This window comes from Rhincodon typus, chromosome 9 (assembly GCF_021869965.1).
Source record: "Rhincodon typus isolate 14 chromosome 9, sRhiTyp1.1, whole genome shotgun sequence".
Classification (NCBI taxonomy): domain Eukaryota; kingdom Metazoa; phylum Chordata; class Chondrichthyes; order Orectolobiformes; family Rhincodontidae; genus Rhincodon; species Rhincodon typus.
Genome location: NC_063340.1, coordinates 54,786,537 through 54,805,164, shown reverse-complemented (window position 1 = coordinate 54,805,164; position 18,628 = coordinate 54,786,537). Strand labels below are relative to the sequence as shown.

The following is an 18,628-nucleotide window of genomic DNA, read 5'->3' as shown; positions in this document are numbered from 1 at the left end:
ACTTCTCTTAAATTGCAGAAATTTGTAGGAAGTTATGTACAAGATGCTGAGGGACTTTTTTGCTGGAGTGGTTTTGAACATGGGCATATATATGCTAATAGACATTCCCTTATGATACTGTATAATGTGGAGAATGAGCAGAGGGAACACAGAGCAAGCCAAGCTTTCTGAAGAAGGAGGAGATGGAAAACACTTCATCCACGACACCAGGTTGTTCAGGGAGCTATTCTCCCAACTGAACCATAGCAAGCAACAATGTGAGTCTTTTGCTTTTCATTAAGGACATACTGAAATAGGCCACTTGCTGGACCCACATTTCAGTCTCAGAACAGGCGAGAACCACATTTTCAGAGGCTGAGAGGATGATCCTGTCTATTAACCTCCATGTTATCTGGTGTCTTCCACACTAGAGTTGGAGACATTTGCAAAATTTACCAATTTGCAATACTCTGTTACTTTAGAGAGACCTAACCACATGTCACTCCCTGTTACCAGAGATGAGGATGTAACGTTGCTATGATTGTAGACTTCTCTATGATTCAGAGTCCTCTTGTCTGCCTGCACATCACGTTATGTGGCAACCACATACCAACTCTGTCCTATACCAGAATCAAAAGGGACCCACTCGTTCAAAGTCCATCTTTCATGTGACCATAGCAATTTTTTGAAGATCAAGGTGTGAATCCTTGGCAACTGTAACAAAGCTTTCATTCTGTGCCAGTCCACTGAATCAGATGCTATTGAGTCACTGCAGCAAATCAAACATTGGCTGCTAGATGACCAGGTCTATTTACTAATAGCACAGCTGAGGATGCAGGTTCACAATCTCTGCACACATGCAGCATACATACAATGAAAGCCATTCCGTGACTCCAATGTGATAGAGCACTCCATTGATATGCTGGAGACAACATTTGGACTACTTGACCACTCTGGAGGAGCCCTTTACTATTGAATTTGCTTTATAATCACGTACCGACATGAGTACAGTGAAAAGTTTACAAGTCATCACTTACGGTGCCATCTTAGGTACAAAGGTACTCAGGTACAAAATGTTAGGAAAACAAAGTTAGAAAGTTAAACATTACATTTTTTAGTAATAAGAAGTGGAAAAACTAAAAAAGCACAGTTAACAGTTCGACAACAGTATTTAGTCAAATGGATCTTAATTATTTTGGTGATTTGCTGCATCCCATCATGATGCTCCATGTCATCAACAGCACAGTGAGTACCTGGGAAGCAGCATGAGCAGGAAGGGGGAACAAGAGGTGGAGGAAAAGGCAGAGGAAGTATGAAGGCATCCTAAACTCCCCTCTCCTCAGTTTGCTGAGGAAGAACTTGTCCAAGAGTGGTACCATTAATCACACCCCAATTTCCCGTTCACTGATACTCCTTTGCTTTGTCTTCCTTCTGTCACTGATTATAGCAAAATCTGTTTGGCCGAAATGCAATACCACAAAATAAACATTCCAAAGCAAATTTATAAATAAAATCATCTTTTATTGCATACAAGAGGCAATGCATCACCCTTGTGCATTCTTTCAGTGCCTGATGTGCTTGTGCCTTTGCTTGTCCTTGACATTTACATAGTGCTATCCCAGTGACGACAACATGGTTGATGGAAGAATTTTCAGTAGAGCAAACTGCAGATGATCTTGAAAGATGACCTCACACACTTCTGGACTTCAGAGATCCAGCTCCGGATTGTACCTTCTGATCTTGATGTCAGCAGTTAGAGCTAGCTAGCAGAAAGGGGGACGCTGATGGAGTAATTGGAATGGGCGGTGATGAGGAAGGGGTGCATACAAATTACTATTTTCCTGAGTTGGGAAAGCCAGTTTGAGTTCCGTGTGATCATTGCTATTCGTCTGGAAGAGCATCTCAGCAAACCCGGTAATCTTTTGGAGAAAAGATTGCTGGGCTGCAAAGACAAGCTGCAAAAACCTTTCTGCAATGTAATCCACAGACATGTTGGTTAAGCTTGCATGACGGAGAAAGTGCAGCCTTGAATGATGGCAGTGTGAGATCCTATTGCAGCTCTCATACATTGAATGACTGCTGCATTGCCTTCAGACACTGTACCGTAAAAGCAGCAGGCTCTGGATATACCCAGCCAGTCGGACAGCATCTGTGAAATGAAAACCCAAGTTAACGTTTTAGGCCAATGACTGTTTGTTAGATTTAGAATGATAACAGGTTTTTAGCAAATACAGGGTCCAGGAGACTGGAGTGCGTTGTGTGATTGGCTGGAAACAGAAGATCTTAAAAAAACAAATGGTAGGATAGCACAAAGCAAAAGGAGATTGTAAGGGGTTAAGTAAAGAGAGACGGACCTGGAAGAAATCTAAGAATTCCAGAATCGTCACCTGTAGCTGCTATCTGAAAATAAACCAAAATCATTGAATTTGGTGTTGAATCTGAACCTAATTGAATGGTGAGATGCAGATCTTGAAGTTTCAGTTAAGGTTCTTTGAAACAGTGGAGGAGGCCAAGAATGGAAAAGCTAAGACTGTGAATGAAGCAGAGATTAAAAATGAAGAGCAACTGGAAACTTGGGATGCACTTGGGGTCTGAAAAGAGGAGTCCTACAAAGCATTCATCACATCGGTGTTTAAGTTACTGTTTCATCTGGAAGGATAGATTTGGGCCTTGGCTGGGGGAGGTAAGGTTGAAAATGGCTTAGGGGTAAATGAGGAATGGAAGAGTGTGTTGCAATGGAAATCGCCCTTCCAAAATTCTGAAAGGGAAGAGGAGAGGAAGATTTTTTTTGTGATTGTCACATTGGAGGTGGATGAAGTGGTGAAGCCTGATCTGTTGAATATGGTGGCTAACAACGTGGAAGGTGAGGACAAAGGGAAATCCATTGTGATTCTGGGAGGGAGGAGAAACCGCCTGCCTCAAGAAAGTGAGCTGGATTGGATCTGGTTAGTCTATAATCAGGAAAGAAACAGAGAGCTCCCAGGCTCCTGGGAGGGCGGGGGGAGTTAAGGGGTACAGGGATTTGACATTAATGATGAAAGAGAGATGGCAATGCCCAAGAAATTGGAAATATCTAAATTGGTGGAAAGTAGTCAAAGCATTGCATTCATAAGTGGGGAAAGACTGGATAGGGGAAGAAAAAAAAATAGAAAAATAGAGTTGAGAATTTGAAGAAATCAATTCTGTGGATCATGAGAATACTGAAACGGTGGATCTGTCAGGGCAGACCTGTTGGTAGATCTTGAGGAGGAGGTATAGTCAAGCTGATCAGTGTGGGAGAACTTAAGGTTGAAGTTTTCAAAGGGAATACATCTCGACAACAGTAGCATTCTAAAGAAGTGTCACTGACTGTTTTACCCTGTACCATGAATCTCGCTGTAAGCTTAAGGAGCACTGTGTCATCTTCCAATTAGGCACTTTAGTCATCAGACTCAACACTGATTTCCACAGGGTTTGGATCATTAATCCCTCAGTTATTTTTCAGATGGCACTTCTTGGTGATACTTCCGTGACTGTCAATTACAACTCATTTTAGACTTCTGTTTCTTTGATTGTTCCATAGCTATCTGTTCCATCATTCCTTTGGTTATTTAATCTCTCCTATGATCCACCCTACCACAGATCTTTCCATTTCTTACCCCAGTTCCCAATTCTTTACCATTGTACTTGCTTGAAACTTGTTATATCTCTAGCTTATTCCATTACTGAACAAAGGTCATTGACCTCCAAGCTCTGTGCAAAGCTGTGTGCCAAAATGGTGTGGGATTTTGCCAAGATCCTTCACATTAGCTGCAGGCTTTCTGGCAGGTTTCCTAAATACACTAAGCCTTCTCCTGAATGCTACCCCATCAAAGTCCTCAACTAAGAACGCTGCAGTCCTGAGTTCCCTCTCTGCAACCTCATCCACTGGCAAGCAAAAATATTTTATTATCAACCTGTTCAAAGATGCTAATACATTGAATTCAGGTCTTCTGGCTCAGAGGTAGTGACACTACCACGACACCATAAAGAGCCCAGTTGTTTATACTTATCTGCCCTTGCTGCAGGCCATTCATGCCCATTGTCTCGCGACATGCAGACTCCAACTCTAGTCCATCAGCTAGGGTAAATGCAGAGTCCATATCTGCACAGGGGGCTGAGTGTGAATTTAAATGATGCTGCCATAGCTTCATCACCAAGTTTCTTCTTGCTGGTCCTCCATTTTCTGGCCAAGTTGCAATTCTTCGATACTGGAAAGTATAAATTACATAGGAAAAGAAAAAGCAATGAGAATAAGTTTGTGGTATTGAGAGTCAGGAAGGGTAGCAGAAGGTGAGAGTTGCATGTTTACATTAAATGTGACTTGTAAATCCGAAGAGATTAGGGGATAAGTGTGGAAATGAGTTATGAGAAGGATATTTAAGTATGAGAATCCCATCAACCCACCTTCACCAAAGCAGTCTGAAAACCTTGGCGCCTTCACTCTCCCTATTTGGTAGCATTCCTTATTTTATTTTTGTCAATTTTTTTTTACCCATTATTCTCAGTGCCTACTCCAGCCATATCCTATCATTGCTTTAAAAGAGTTGCAGCTGAACTTTAAGTGGTGCTTGTCATCCATGACAGTGGCTCCCTGCTGGGGTGTCCAGCCAAAGAACAGCACGGTTAGTGATGGCCTAACCAACAAATGAACAGACAACATGAAATTGCTGTGCTGCCTGCAGGCTTTGGTTCACTACACATCACAATCCCCATAAAAACCGAAAAGAACTGCAGATGTTGGGAAAAAAAAACAGAAGTTGCTGGAAAAGCTCAGCAGGTAGCATCTGAGGAAGGCTCACCAGATTTGAAACGTTAACTGATGTTTTTTTCTTCACAGATGTTGCCAGACCTGCTGAGCTTTTCCAGCAACCTCTGTTTTTGATCACAATGCCTCCTTTCAGGGGCTTACCAGTTTATCCCCTATCGTGTTACGCAAGAGGAAAGACAGTATATAGGGGGTGAGCTTTGGTAAACCTTTTAATCACCTTGTGTCACAAACATTATGTTTCATAGCTATTCTACTCAATCGGCGAATAGCCCAAATGATCAAGCAGCCAGCTGCTGATAAATAGACAAACAGTGCCCTTGTTCCAAATTATCAGTTGAATTGTACCGTTATCCTACCTTAGAGCTAATTTAAGTAAAACAAAATGTGTTTACCTTTTTCTAAAATAGATGTGCCTTTTAACACTGTTACTTGCATATATATTTTGCCCTTCAGACACTGAGATGCTTACGCTTATTCAGCCAACTGATGTACATCACTTCACCTTTCCAAAAGTGCTAGACAAGTGCTGCTAGCATTAGCATCGCTGCTGAGGCCAGCAGCAGAACTGGGGAGACTTTGGAGTTTCCACACACGTAAATGTCAATACAGTGCCTTCTCCATCATCAGCACTAAATTCACTTTGATGCCTCTTTTCTTCTCTTTATTGATCCCTTCATGAGAACGTAGATTTGTATCTGTTAATTAATGCATCCTGAAACAGCGTTTGTATTAATCAGTCAGATAAGAAAAATTGGATGCCTGCGCCCACATGACAACCGTAAAAGTGCTGTCCTGATAAAATCATTGATAGGCCTCAATAAAAAAAAAGTTCCTCCTTCCACTCAATAAACTAATCATCCTGCTTTTAATTATTAGACTGAAGATGTGTGTAGATTGGGAATGTGTAAATCTAATTATTTACCAACAGCACTGTCTAGGTAGGGGGAGAAAAGGCTTCATCATAGAGAGGTGCTGCAGGCTACGCATCTGGTATTTCTTTTGGGTGGGTTGAGTACTCGGGGTGTATAACCAACGAATTAGCCCTTTTTCATATCCCATTAAATCAGATGTGAAGCAGTAATTTTATTCGCAGGTTGTACCCCGATTATATAATATTTCTCAGAATCTTTCAGAATTTGAAAAGTGAATGCCTCAATATTACTAAACAAAGTGGCAGCATGCATCGTGGCAGCAAACCATCACGAAGCTTGCAATATTATCATGTTATGTCTGAAGACCTTATGGTGCAGATTTCGGATAAAGTTACTGTAGGAAAAATCAAAATCATTTGAGCTGAATTTTCAGGGAATACAAATGTGCTGAGGATTCCAAAACACCATCTTCACTTGTGTGGTGTTGGCAGCTACATTGCTGAGTACATCTACATGAATGGAGGGAATTGCTGCCAGATGTGTACAGAGTGGGCAGATTATGGCGTCACCCAGAATGCAATGCTGATTTGACCCCAATCCTGCTATTTCGGGTTTCAACACTCCGGGTAGCTCCTCCATAATCTCACATAATGGAACCTGCAGTTGTTTACAGAGAGACACCCAATAGTGCTCCCAAAAGGAATTATCAACTACTTTCAGGTTAGTTGCTGGTTAATTTATTCTGACTTTTGCTTAAAGTTGTTCAGTGCTTTCTATAATGTTTGGTCACATTTCAAGGCTTTTGCGCAAACCCAGTTGCTTCTAGGCATGGATGCACTAGTATGCATTCCATTCTTAAGACAACATGACCAGGAGAATGAACTGAGACTAGGCAGAGCAGGATAGACTTCTGGAAGGAGGAGGAGGAGAGGGAGAAGGGCTAAGAGCAGGATACCCTATCCAGACAAAGTACTGAAGCAGCACATCTCCTAACTGAACCTCAGCAAGAAGCAATATGAAAGGAATCTGCACTTCACTAAGACGGCCTCACTGAAATATGCTACCTGCTGCACTCCCAACTGAAGTCACAGAGCAAGGCAAGACTACATTGAGATTGGCTATGAAGATAGCTGCACAGATGAAGTTATAAAAACTTGGCTCCTCCCGGGCTAGACCTGAAGATGTTTGCAACATCCCAGGGTTTATTATCCACAGTTGTATTTGAGAGGTTGCTGAGGCTCTAATCAATGAAAGCTAATTGTAGTTCATTCTCTTTTACCAAAGAGAATTAGGTAGAATGATTTGATGGCTTTGCAAGGCTTGGAGGCCTCCTCTAATATGGGGTGCTAATGCTTTTCAGGAATTGTATGTCAACTCTACACTATACTAAACCTGGGAGGGATTCTACTCCCTCACTGTTTGGCTGGTTTATGATTATAGGCAGCAAAGTATGCAGGTCAGTACCAAGTTTTCCGAATGTAATGGCAGTACCTTCAGTTTGCACCACTACGTGGTGCCATCTGTATTTCAGCCACTGTAGCAAACCAAATGGTGGCTGCTGGTTAACATGGGCTTTATACTAATGCAATGTCTGATGACTCTGCTGGGTAATTCACACACGCGTGGCCAACAGTCATACAATGGAATCAGAGCTGCCACATGAAGTATGATGGAACGGACCATTGGAATGCTGCAACAATACTCTGCTGCCTGCACTGCTCAGGAGAAGCCCTTTGCTCCCAAGCACGTCGAGGTTTATGATGGTCCTCTGCATGTTGCACAAACTCGCCACCATAAGGGCAAAGCCTTTATTGCCACCAGAAATTTGTTAAGCCACTGAGGAGCAAGGGCATGAGTAAGTGAGAGAGGAGAGGCAATTTAGAAAGTGTCCAAAGCAAGCCCATCGCGAGGTGATACCAGCAAGGACTGGGACAGCAATCATAGGCCCCATGCTGGTCATGTGCTGGTTCCTGGTCCCAGACTTGAGCACTGCAGCACCGAATGTGATCTGCGCACAGTGACACCCTCCACCTCCTTTTTTCCAGAGCTCCAAACCCTCATTATTGGGTCCTGATATACACCCTATCCCAGGCTCTAGATACCAGTAAGTATCTAGAATCCCAATGTCCCAGCAGGAACCAGAGGTCCTACACCTTGGATAGAATCTTACAGAGTTTACGAAACCCCCACGTTGGCTTCACCAAAAAGAGACATTTTCATCTTGTGCCACTCAGGCAGTTAAAAGGCCACTGGCAGACCAAGGATGCTAGCATGGAGGTCCTGGCCAATCAGAGCCCAGCAGCTCGGTATTCCGTTTCACCACGTAGAGGCCTTGACTGCTTTCGGTGCTACCCCCACCTGGGGTCTTCAATTGAGGACGGACCCAAGCACAACTGGTGGGAAGGAGTTACAGTGTGGGAGAGGGGTGCCAATAGCAATGGCAGGGTCCCCTCCTTCCTGAAGCTAGGTTCCTCAACCAAGCACCAAATCCTTTTGTATGAGGAACCCTGCAATCCTGCCTGGGAGTCAGCAAGCAAACACATTGAGTTAATGCCATTGGCAGTAGGATGAGATCCTTTAGTAAGCATTAATTGACCACTTAATGGCCTCATTTGGCAGAGGGAAAAGTCAATGACTAATCCTTGTGCAATGATTTAGTGCCATCTCTTGTGTCTGTTTGCCTGTTTTGGTCCTGCTATGCAGTGCTCCCCTAGTGGCTGTAGAATGACTGGTGCAAGGCTGCAGGGGACTGCAGATAGTGTTGGAGAATAACCTCAGCCAGCTCTGGCCCTTGCTCTGGATTGTACCATGTTGATAAGGGTGGCAGTAATCTAGGTTGACTGGATGACCGGTAACAGCAGTGTCGGGCTGGCACGGTTAAGTGGATGAATGTCACCTTCCTGAAAGGTTCACGCTCCAGGGAAATTTCTCCACTCCTCCGGGGCAACACCTCAACAACTTGTCTCTGAAAGGTCAGAGCGCTGCACTGCTGTCTTCATCCTGCAAGCCCCTTCCACATACTGCAGTCCACAACTGTGTTTGCAGCAAGCTGAATTTATGCTGCTCCCTCTGTAGTGGGATCTATGTGTATCCTTGCTGTCCACTGAGGTGAGTCCGTGATTGAGTGGGGTGAAAATTGTGATTGTCAGTTATGAATCCAAATAAATGGAGACTGTTAATTGGTTGCGAGTGGTGAATTTAGCTATCTTAGACTAGAAGTGTAGTTGCCATTTGAAGATGCATTCACCGAGCCTGGCTACTCTTGTGAGGCCATTGAATTTCTGGTGACAGTACATCCAGATTCTCCAGGCTGATTGTTGACAATGCCCTTCATAGCGATTTGCTCCCACAAGCCCCTGAGCATGTATCAGGAGGGCTGCCTGGCATACAGGCTATCCCATCTCCCCGCTAAGGTCTCCAGTGCAGAGCCCAAGAACTCTGATGCCTGCTGTCTCTCATTAGTCAATGTTTCACAGGTCACTTGCACTTCCAGCACGACTGCCTGAACCTGCTCCATCCATAATACCCTTTTAAGCAGCGCAGGCTAACTTTATGCATTACTAGCAATCTTCAAGCGATGCCAGACAACCACAATATCGGCTCCCTTGCTGACGTGTCCAGAGGTCTGCACTAGCTGGTCAGTGAAATAATTGGAATGACTAGGCAGCACAAATTTGACACGCTGCCTGCATTGTAATCAGTGAGCCCGGGTTAATTGTTCATTGTGATCCCTATGCAATTTTCAAGGACCTTCCAATTTATTGTAGATGTCAGCATATAAGTAAATCTTCAAAGCTTCAAAATATCACTTCAAAAGTGCAGTTTGACTAATAGAGCGAGTATAAAAGTGAACCATCTGTGTGGGTGTTAGTTGTCACCACCTTTGTTGTTCGCTGTTTGCGGACGTGTCTTAAACACCGAGGTGTCTTCATAACTAAACCTATATCACCTGATTAATTTTTTGAACCTTGTTGTAAAGTACCTGCAAGTAAAGCATCCATTTGTGAATTGAAAAATTTAGGCTGATTACCTTTGTGAATACAGCATGTTATCGCTGAAACAGGGATGGACACAATCGTACATCAAGTATAGGCAAGAGAACATACATTTTGGAGTTGTCTTACATACTTTGGGTCACTTTGTATTCTGTGAACTATGGTGGTCCTCCCAGGATTGGAAAACCTGACCTTCTTCGAAATGTTGTTGTTTGAAAAAGCAAAATAAACAAATATGTTCAACGTTCGTGTTGTTGTTGGTCGTGAGTTAGGCTGTTGACAGTTATGGCCATAATTTGTTACCTGCTATCCCTTTATCCACTCCCTTCAAATGTGTGTGAGCATGTGCATGTATGCACACACACACACACACACACACACACACACACACACACACACACACGTTAATCCCCTTTGATTTAATTAAGTGCTTTTTCTCTGCTCTGCCAATTGGCATTTTGTTGCATACCATTGGCAGGCCAGAAAAAACCACCTCAAAGGCTGTAAACTATTCTTGTACAGTTAATAAGATGTAGATCTTAACAGTGAGGAGATAATAAATTAGTCCATAGATGGTATAAACAATAGCCTGAAAGGCATATAATGAGCTGTTTGTCATTAGTGTTCTAGTTAGACAGGGAAGAAGCAAACTGATTCATGTAGTGAAGCCTTTAGTGTGACAGCCTTACCTGAACAGATGCTTTAAAATTCCTCCTCCCCTGGTAAAACAGTACAGATTTGCTATTCTTCTGTCACACCAATGTTAACTTTCTCTCACCGATTGTAAGAGCAATGTCATTCGCATATATATATTCTAGAAAAGAAACTATTTTCTGTGTAAAACCGGTTTGCAGATTGAAATGATGATTTCAATCTCATATTTACCCCATTTACATTGAACGTCAAAACCATTGTGTCTAGATACCACTTTAGCTTCTATACCCACCTAAATTCTTGAATGGCATCAGAATTTCAACATTGCACAAAGTAGACAAGAAATCGAAACTTTTTATCTTGCTACAAAACGAGAAGCTTCAACTTCCTCTCTCCTTTTAACAATATTTAGCTTCTGTGGTGCCAAGCAATTATTCATCAACATTTCAGTTGAACCATAACAGTCAAAAAATGATACCATTCATTTATGCCACTAGCTTAAACTGAATGATGTTCAGGAGCCATAGCTTCCAGGGTAAATAGGTAGAAATTCACAGTCAAAAAGAATGCTAGCTCACCGCAGTAGGATAGAATGATCCTATAATGACCTCTGCCCTGCAAGAATATAAGAAGTCCTTACCGGCATGTTTGCATCATCAAACAATTAATCAGAGCAGTACAGTTGAGTAATATATAATAAAATTTCATGATATTAATGTGATATTAAATATGTGATAACACTGACAGAACAAAATAAATTTGAAATGTTTGTCATGCTGCAAAATGAGATTGTAGTAAAACCTATAAAGTTTCCTTGGAGCCAAACCATGATTTACAGCATTTAATCAAAGAAATGGCAATCCCTGCTCATTTACTTCTCTCTCCACAAGCATCAGAATCTTTATTTTGATTAACTCAGGATTTCTCACCTTGCCTCCCAACACCCCTCCCCACTACTTGCTACAAAAAAACAATTGCGTCCTTCCCCACCGTCCAAACTGAAATCCCTTACAATATTGAGTGCAAATAAGCTATTTGTTCTTGTGGATTTCTGTTTTAGTAGCAAATTGAAGAAATGAAAACCATTTGCTGTATCTCTTAGGTATATGCATCCACAGTGTGTGACATTGTAATGCTGTTATCTGCTTTTTTTTCTCTCCCCTTTCCAGGATTCTCCACATTATCTCTGGCTGATCAGATGAGCCTCCTCCAGAGTGCCTGGATGGAGATTCTGATCTTGGGAATTGTGTACAGGTCGCTGTCTTTTGAGGATGAGCTGGTATATGCCGAAGACTACATCATGGATGAAGACCAGTCAAAGTTAGCTGGGCTTCTTGATTTGAATAACGCCATACTGCAGCTGGTAAAGAAATACAAGAGCATGAAGCTGGAGAAAGAAGAGTTTGTCACCCTGAAAGCTATAGCGCTCGCTAATTCAGGTTGGCAGTTTTGCTTGACTGTACGCGGTTTCAACAAGTCATTGTCTTTCTCATCTCCTCCCCATACCCTTTTAACCCCTTCTATGTTGGCAAACTCACCTATGAAAAGAAAAGGATACCTGTTTTGGTTTAAACATATACTTACTTTGTAGCAAAAAGCCAATGTCTCAAGTTCATACTTGCTTCATGTTTTACGATAAGCCAAAGAATAAATTAAAATCAAAGCAAAAAATTATGGATGCTGGCAACCTGAAACAGAACCAAGGGTGTAGGAGAAACTTAGCAGGCCTGACAGCATATGTGTAAGGAAAACAGAGTTAACATTTTGAGTCACATATGATTCTTCTTCAGAAGTGAGGTACATTACCAAAGAAGAATCATAATGGACTTGAAGCATTAACTCTGTTTGTTTCTCCATAGGTGCTGCCAGACCTGCTGAGCATTTCGAGTGCATTCTGTTTCAGTTGCCAAAGTATTCATTGTTTGGAAAAAAAGCGATTGACAATGTGTATGAAAATGTGATATCACTAATTACAGTTATGTTGCTACTTTCATGAAGTCAGACATACTGTACACTGCTTCAATCTTGTGTAACAGAAGTAAAACCTGTCTTCAGTGAGTCAAAGTTTTGCTTTCAGCATTTTCACTATAATTGTAAAAATCTGAAAAGCAAACTTTGTTTCTCATGAATGCATTAACAGCACCAGCACAAAAGGGGTTAATTTTTCTAGCATGTACATTAGCCAGATTTGAATTTAAAGTGCAGAAGCAATTGGGAATGAATCATGAATAAAATCGTTTGTGCTTTGTTGTTCTTTGCCTTCTCCCCAATGCTTTATCGTGGTCTTTAGGCACTTTTAACATTTGCATAAAGTTCATGATAGATCACTCTTTAATAACATGCTGATCGTTAGCTACCTGTATGTCAATAACAGCTCTGATGTTGTGTACCGTTGACAATCATGCCATGTCCCTCTATTTCCCCCTGCCTTCTTTTGTTTTGACCTAATCTTTGAACTTTATCTTGGTTGCCGGCCAGTAGTTTTCTCTTTAATTACAAGAAGGAAACTGTCAATAAAATCTGTTAAATGGAATGCAATGAGTAGCTGAATGGGAGGACAGCCATTTGTTCAAATTCTACAGCATTCAAGGTATTGACAGTTTGTTTTCTGAGGCCATATGTGCTGATCAATCTCAGGCTGGGCTCAGCCACGCTGAAAAATGAAAAACCAGATTGCTTTTGCTTATTTTCGGATGACAGCTCTTGATTTGGTGGGTCCGAGATGAACCTTCTGCCAAATTGTACCCCAGAGAACCAAAGCGTGACTGTTTTGAAAATTATTTTTTAATTGATTTTGTAATTAACAGTTCATCTCATATATTGATGTGCAAATTCCCAGATTGATGGGAGGGAAATTGTTTCAACAAAAAGTTGCACTTTTTCTATTTGTCTCAGCAACTGTTGTCAGCACTTTACTACTCTGATGAGGGAACAAGAATAAGTTGGGAGCAGAAGGCTATCAGTTGTCATGACGTTTCTGCACTCCGTAAATTGAGAGAACCAATACATTTTCTTGCCTTCTTTATTAGACTGGTTTGAAACATTAACCTACCTTCTGATTTGATTTTGTCTGTATATGGTGGATATTTATACATGTTCTGTTTTGCATACCAAACTAAGATGCTATTTAGGTGTCATCAAGTGAGGCTTCAACTGTTTCAGACTCAGATCCCAGGGTATCTGATTAATAGTGGATTTTAACAATCCAGGAACAATCAAGCCAAACCAGTAGGACCTGTCCTGGGATGCTGCAAATACATCAAAATGAACTGTCATACACAATTACAATCTGAAAGAAAATATTGCAAGAAGATTAAGCATACCAATCTTCATATTTTAGAAACTACAGATTGAGGAAAGCATCCGAAGTTTTATTCACAATTTCAGTCCAAAACATTTTGTAGTATGCGATTTGCTGATTCATGTGAAATGCTCTTTAAAACAAGCAGAAATACATGTTTAAATGAAAGGGAAAAAAAACCCAGCTCACTGAAATAAATGTTTAATAAATTGGAAACAATACAGAACTTAATTATCCATTGCAGTAGAAATATGAAAGCAAAGTATTAATACAGATGGAAGTACCCTTGATATTCAAATTAAAAGCTAGTTTTGCTTCACTTCACTGAAAGCTGTTCCATTTAGAATGAACAGATGAAAATAACAATCATAATGTTAAACTTATTTTATCATTTCACTGTTAGATCCTCATTGATTATAAATTACAGTATTGGCCCCTGTTAATTGCTGTCATTGTTGTCCATTTGTAGCTTTTAAGTAAGCTTCATCATATCATTGATAGAGGAAAGTAAGTTTCGAGGACATTTCTTTTTCTTCTTGGGTAATCCTTTGGGGTCAAGGCTGACGAGGATAATTAACAGAACATAAATTATAAAATGTACATTTGTAAATACTTTGGTTATTGTATGAAAATACAACACAGGCAGGTTTTAGGCAGTTAAAATCTATAGAATACAATCCAATATTGAACTCTTGCGTGAAAGAGCCATTTTTATTTCTTTATTTGAAGGTTGGGATTGTTCTGTATAAACTTGCAGTTAAGTACAAGTATCTGATCAACATTTTAAAAATGCTAAAACATTAAGTAATTGAACTATAAATTAAACATTTTATAATGTCAAAATACATATGTACTCTTGTCTTTCTTTCAGTACAGTGGTGTTAACAGAGTTTTCATGTTGTCTTGTATAGATTCAATGCACATAGAAGATGTTGAGGCTGTTCAGAAGCTGCAAGATGTCTTGCATGAGGCCCTGCAGGACTATGAAGCTGGGCAGCATGGGGAAGATCCACGCCGTGCTGGTAAGCTACTGATGACTCTCCCTCTTCTCCGGCAGACCTCTACCAAAGCTGTGCAGCATTTCTACAACATCAAACTGGAAGGCAAAGTTCCCATGCACAAACTATTCTTGGAAATGCTGGAGGCCAAGGTCTGACTAGAGGAACCTAGGCCTTCCCGTGAAACCACACAGAATGGGTTAGGCCACAGCAAAGGGAAGAAACGTAGGAATTGAACCAGACAAAAGTTAACTGTAGTGTTTAATTGAGAAAACAGAACTGCACTGATATTTAGCAGTATGACTGTGAAGCAGCTTTCAACTTCTCATTCTTCTAGGATTTTTTCATGCAGATTTTGCTGTTGAACTTTTTAATGAGGTCTCTAAATGAAGAGAGAGAAGGAAGCCAGCCCTGCCAAAGGATGGGAATCCATAATATGGATGCCATTGAACTAATAATAAGAGAAATATCCCCATCAACAAAGGATTCAGACTGACAACTGTTTTACCTAGCAGTACAGCGCATTGACTGAATGCAGTGTTAGGTTCCATATGAACAGTCTGTAATTAAGCAACGGAGCAGCGTTGCATTGGCTGCTTCTTCTCATTGCATTTTTTCCACCTTAGATCAGTTACAGCCATTTAATTCCTTAATTGTTTTCAAGTCTTCCAGATATTTCTTAGGTTAGGAACTATGTCTATTTCAGGGAATAGTAAGCTTTACTCAGTCACGCAATACTGAAAATACTGCATTTATTTGCTGGCTGGAAAAACGATGGACAGTTATGAAGAACAAACAAAACTTTTTTTAAAACCTTTGTTGTTGATGTTGTTTATGGGTTTTTTGTACCAGCTTTACCACTACAGCCATTTTATTAATCTGTGAATTTATCTTAAGCAATAGTGAATGAGAAGGTGCATACTTTTTATGGATGCAATTTATGTTGAGTGCCAGTTCAGTCAAAATCCTCAACTTCTTGAACACAAGGTAATACATAGCTTCAAGTTCATTATTGCAATTAGATTACACCTTTATTAATAGGCTAGTTGATCTGACAATTGAATCCAATGCAACAAGATTATACACTAGCTTGCCCCAGCATACCTTGGAAATATGGTACTAATGTAAAATAATGTACTTTACAGGCATATTTATTAACCATTCAAAACATGACTGATAAGGTGTAAATTTGATTTAGCAACTAATCAGATGTTTTTCCTCCCCCTTAAAAGCTACATTTGCTACATTTTAAAACAAATGAAGGCGCTAACCTGTACCAAGTACTCAAATGTCAGTATTAATAGCTGCTCCCTGTTGTACCATGTGACATCCTCTTCTGTGTACACTTATGTAATCAAAGATTGTGAGCCTAACCTGAGGTCATGTATTGGAAACAAAAAAAAATGTTGTAGTTCAGCTTGCAATGTTTCATGTTTGCTGTGTTCTTCTAATTTTAGTTGAATTCAAAGACTGTTGTCTTGTTCTTATTGTGGTGTTAGATTCTTGTGATTGTACGCATTAGACACAGGGTAGAATTAGAGACAGTAATGGATGTAAAATTCCTCAGGAGATAGTGTATTCTATTCCTTACTGGTGATAAGATTGCTCCTATTAATAATAAGAACAAATAGTTTAAGAATCAGAACAAATATCTCTTCCAACAATACACATTTAAATCATTAATTTAAAAAGGGATATTTTGTGTAACAGTTTATTGTAGAATAACAATGTATATCTTAGAAAAGAATTTGAAATTTCCAAACAATAGGTAAATGTCTAATTTTTAAATGCTGTAAATATAGCTATGTTCAAACATCTCAAATGGTTGTTAAAACCAGCTTTGTGTCGTTACAAGTTTTTGGTGCAGACAAGTTTCCCAAACTACTGCTACATTGTGTGCTTTGAACAAAAAAAAGACAAAAAGGTTGATGGTATGCATCAACCTTGTGCTATAAATACTGTGTATCATTAGCCGTACGAGACTATATAGTAGATTGTGGTTTCTCAGTAGAGAATTGACTGTACTGTGATTCTAGACTTTATTCATCATTAGCAGCTCATTCAGGTGGTCAATAACTTGAAGTTTATAGCTGTAATAGGGAACTAAGAAACTGGCACGACCCTTTAAAAAAAATCCAACTCCTGGGAGTAAGGTGCTGATTTTGAGTAACAGGAGCTAAGCTCTGTGGAGTGCAAGGGAAGGATTTAAGGTTTATTTTGCTCATGCTTATGGTTAGAACCAGCAGCAAAATCTCATTTATCAATGCTCAGATCAGCAAAATGAGATAGTTAAAATGAAGGTTCTATGTTTTAAGCTGTATCTGTTTTTTCTTCTTTTTTTCTTTACGATTATCTTTATTTTCTGTTTAATTATGGCAATATGATTGTGTGACTCTTCAACAGTTGCACTTGCATTTCAATCAGAACAAATATTTATTCCACTATTTGCATTTTAAGAACAGACAGGTTTCAAAATAATATGAAAAAATTATAAACAGCTATTTTTCTTATATAGAACAGAATGTTGGGTGTTGGTGATTGTATTTAAATTATTTATGCATCTGTGTTTACCTGCCTACAAACAATTTATGGCAGTCTTACATGCAAAGTTTAAAAGCAGAAAAAAGTTTTAAAAAAGCTACAAATACCAGGAGTTGAAGTTTAACCTGTAGTGAAAAACCATGTCTGTAGGTCTAGGCAAGCTTTGTGCTTCACATCTGTAAACAATCAACTGTATATTTTTGTGACGTGTATCATACTGTGTGCTCTGACAAATGTCCATTTGTGTAAATGTATTTATTTTATATTGTATATATTGTTAATGCAAAAGGAGACAATGATTCTGTAACTTTAATCAGTTCCAATGTGTACTCTAATTATGCCTTTCAGGATGATGGTAGAGCAATATTAAACAAGCTTCCACTTTTACATGCTTGAGTTTGTAGAACGTGTATTTTTTGGAAACACAGAGCTCAACAAAATTGGAACTATTGAGTTTTATGTTTTGTTATTAAAGCCCCATGATAAAGGGACTCTAAACAGCCAATAATAGAATTTACTGATTTGCACAAATGCATTAATTGTGGCCAAATTTTGTTCAGACTTCAGATCGTGATTTAATATCTTGCTTTGATATCATTGCAATCTGAATGTAATCTCAAAACTGCTGCTATGCTTTGAAACAGAAGCACAAAACTTTGAAGTACGATGTTCCGTGAGACCCCAAGAGAGGAGTTTGCAGATTCCTTCTGACTTGAATCCTGACTACTACTGATCAAGTGCCACCCACAAAAGAGGAGGGGAAAATCAGGCAGGCGGTGGCAACATTATCAGACCACTGATGGTACATTTTCAGGACAGCCTTGGTGATGAGATGTCTCTCAATCTCAGTGACATGCTGCCGAAGGCAACTAAGATGGAGTGAACTGAAAACAGCAAATGCTGGAGATCACAGTGGGTCAGACAGCATCTATGGAGACAGAGCAAGCTAATGTTTGATCTCCAGCATTTGTTGTTTGCACTACAGATTCCAGCATCTGCAAAATTTGCTCCTAAGGTAGAGTGAATATTAAAAAAAAATTAACTGATGCCCTCACAAAAACAAAGAAACAACAACAGAGGTGCTTGCTCTGGGTAGAAAACAATGTAAAATCAATGTCAGAGATAGTAGGAACTGCCGATGCTGGAGAATCTGAAATAACAAGGTGTAGAGCTGGATGAACACAGCAGACCAAGGAGCATCAGAGGAGCAGGAAAGCTGACGTTTCGGGTCTGGACCCTTCTTCAGAAACCCGAAACATCAGCTTTCTTGCTCCTCTGATGCTGCTTGGCCTGCTGTGTTCATCCAGCTCTACACCTTGTTATCTCAAGTCAATGTCAGATCTTTTATTGCTGTTTCTGGTAATATAACTTATCAACACCCTTTTATCATCCCCAACATTGACATTTTATGAGTATGTTCCACTTTACTAGCTGCCCACTGAATGAGTCTGACTGCATTCTGAATAAAACAGAAAGCACCAATGGCACATTCATTGTTG

At 40.1% G+C, this 18,628-nt stretch overlaps 1 protein-coding gene across 12 annotated transcripts in view; it reads left to right on the top strand.

Moving 5' to 3' along the window:
* Positions 1-17,516, top strand: part of LOC109916298 (estrogen-related receptor gamma) — a 233,776-nt gene extending 216,260 nt beyond the window's left edge. For all 12 annotated transcript variants that reach the window (XM_048601200.1, XM_048601201.1, XM_048601204.1 and 9 more), the window contains 2 exons: positions 11,459-11,728; positions 14,502-17,516. In XM_048601200.1, the coding sequence (XP_048457157.1) occupies positions 11,459-11,728; positions 14,502-14,746 (515 nt within the window). In that variant the 3' untranslated portion in view covers positions 14,747-17,516. The remainder of the gene's footprint in view (positions 1-11,458; positions 11,729-14,501) is intronic.
* The last annotated feature ends 1,112 nt before the right edge of the window (positions 17,517-18,628 follow it).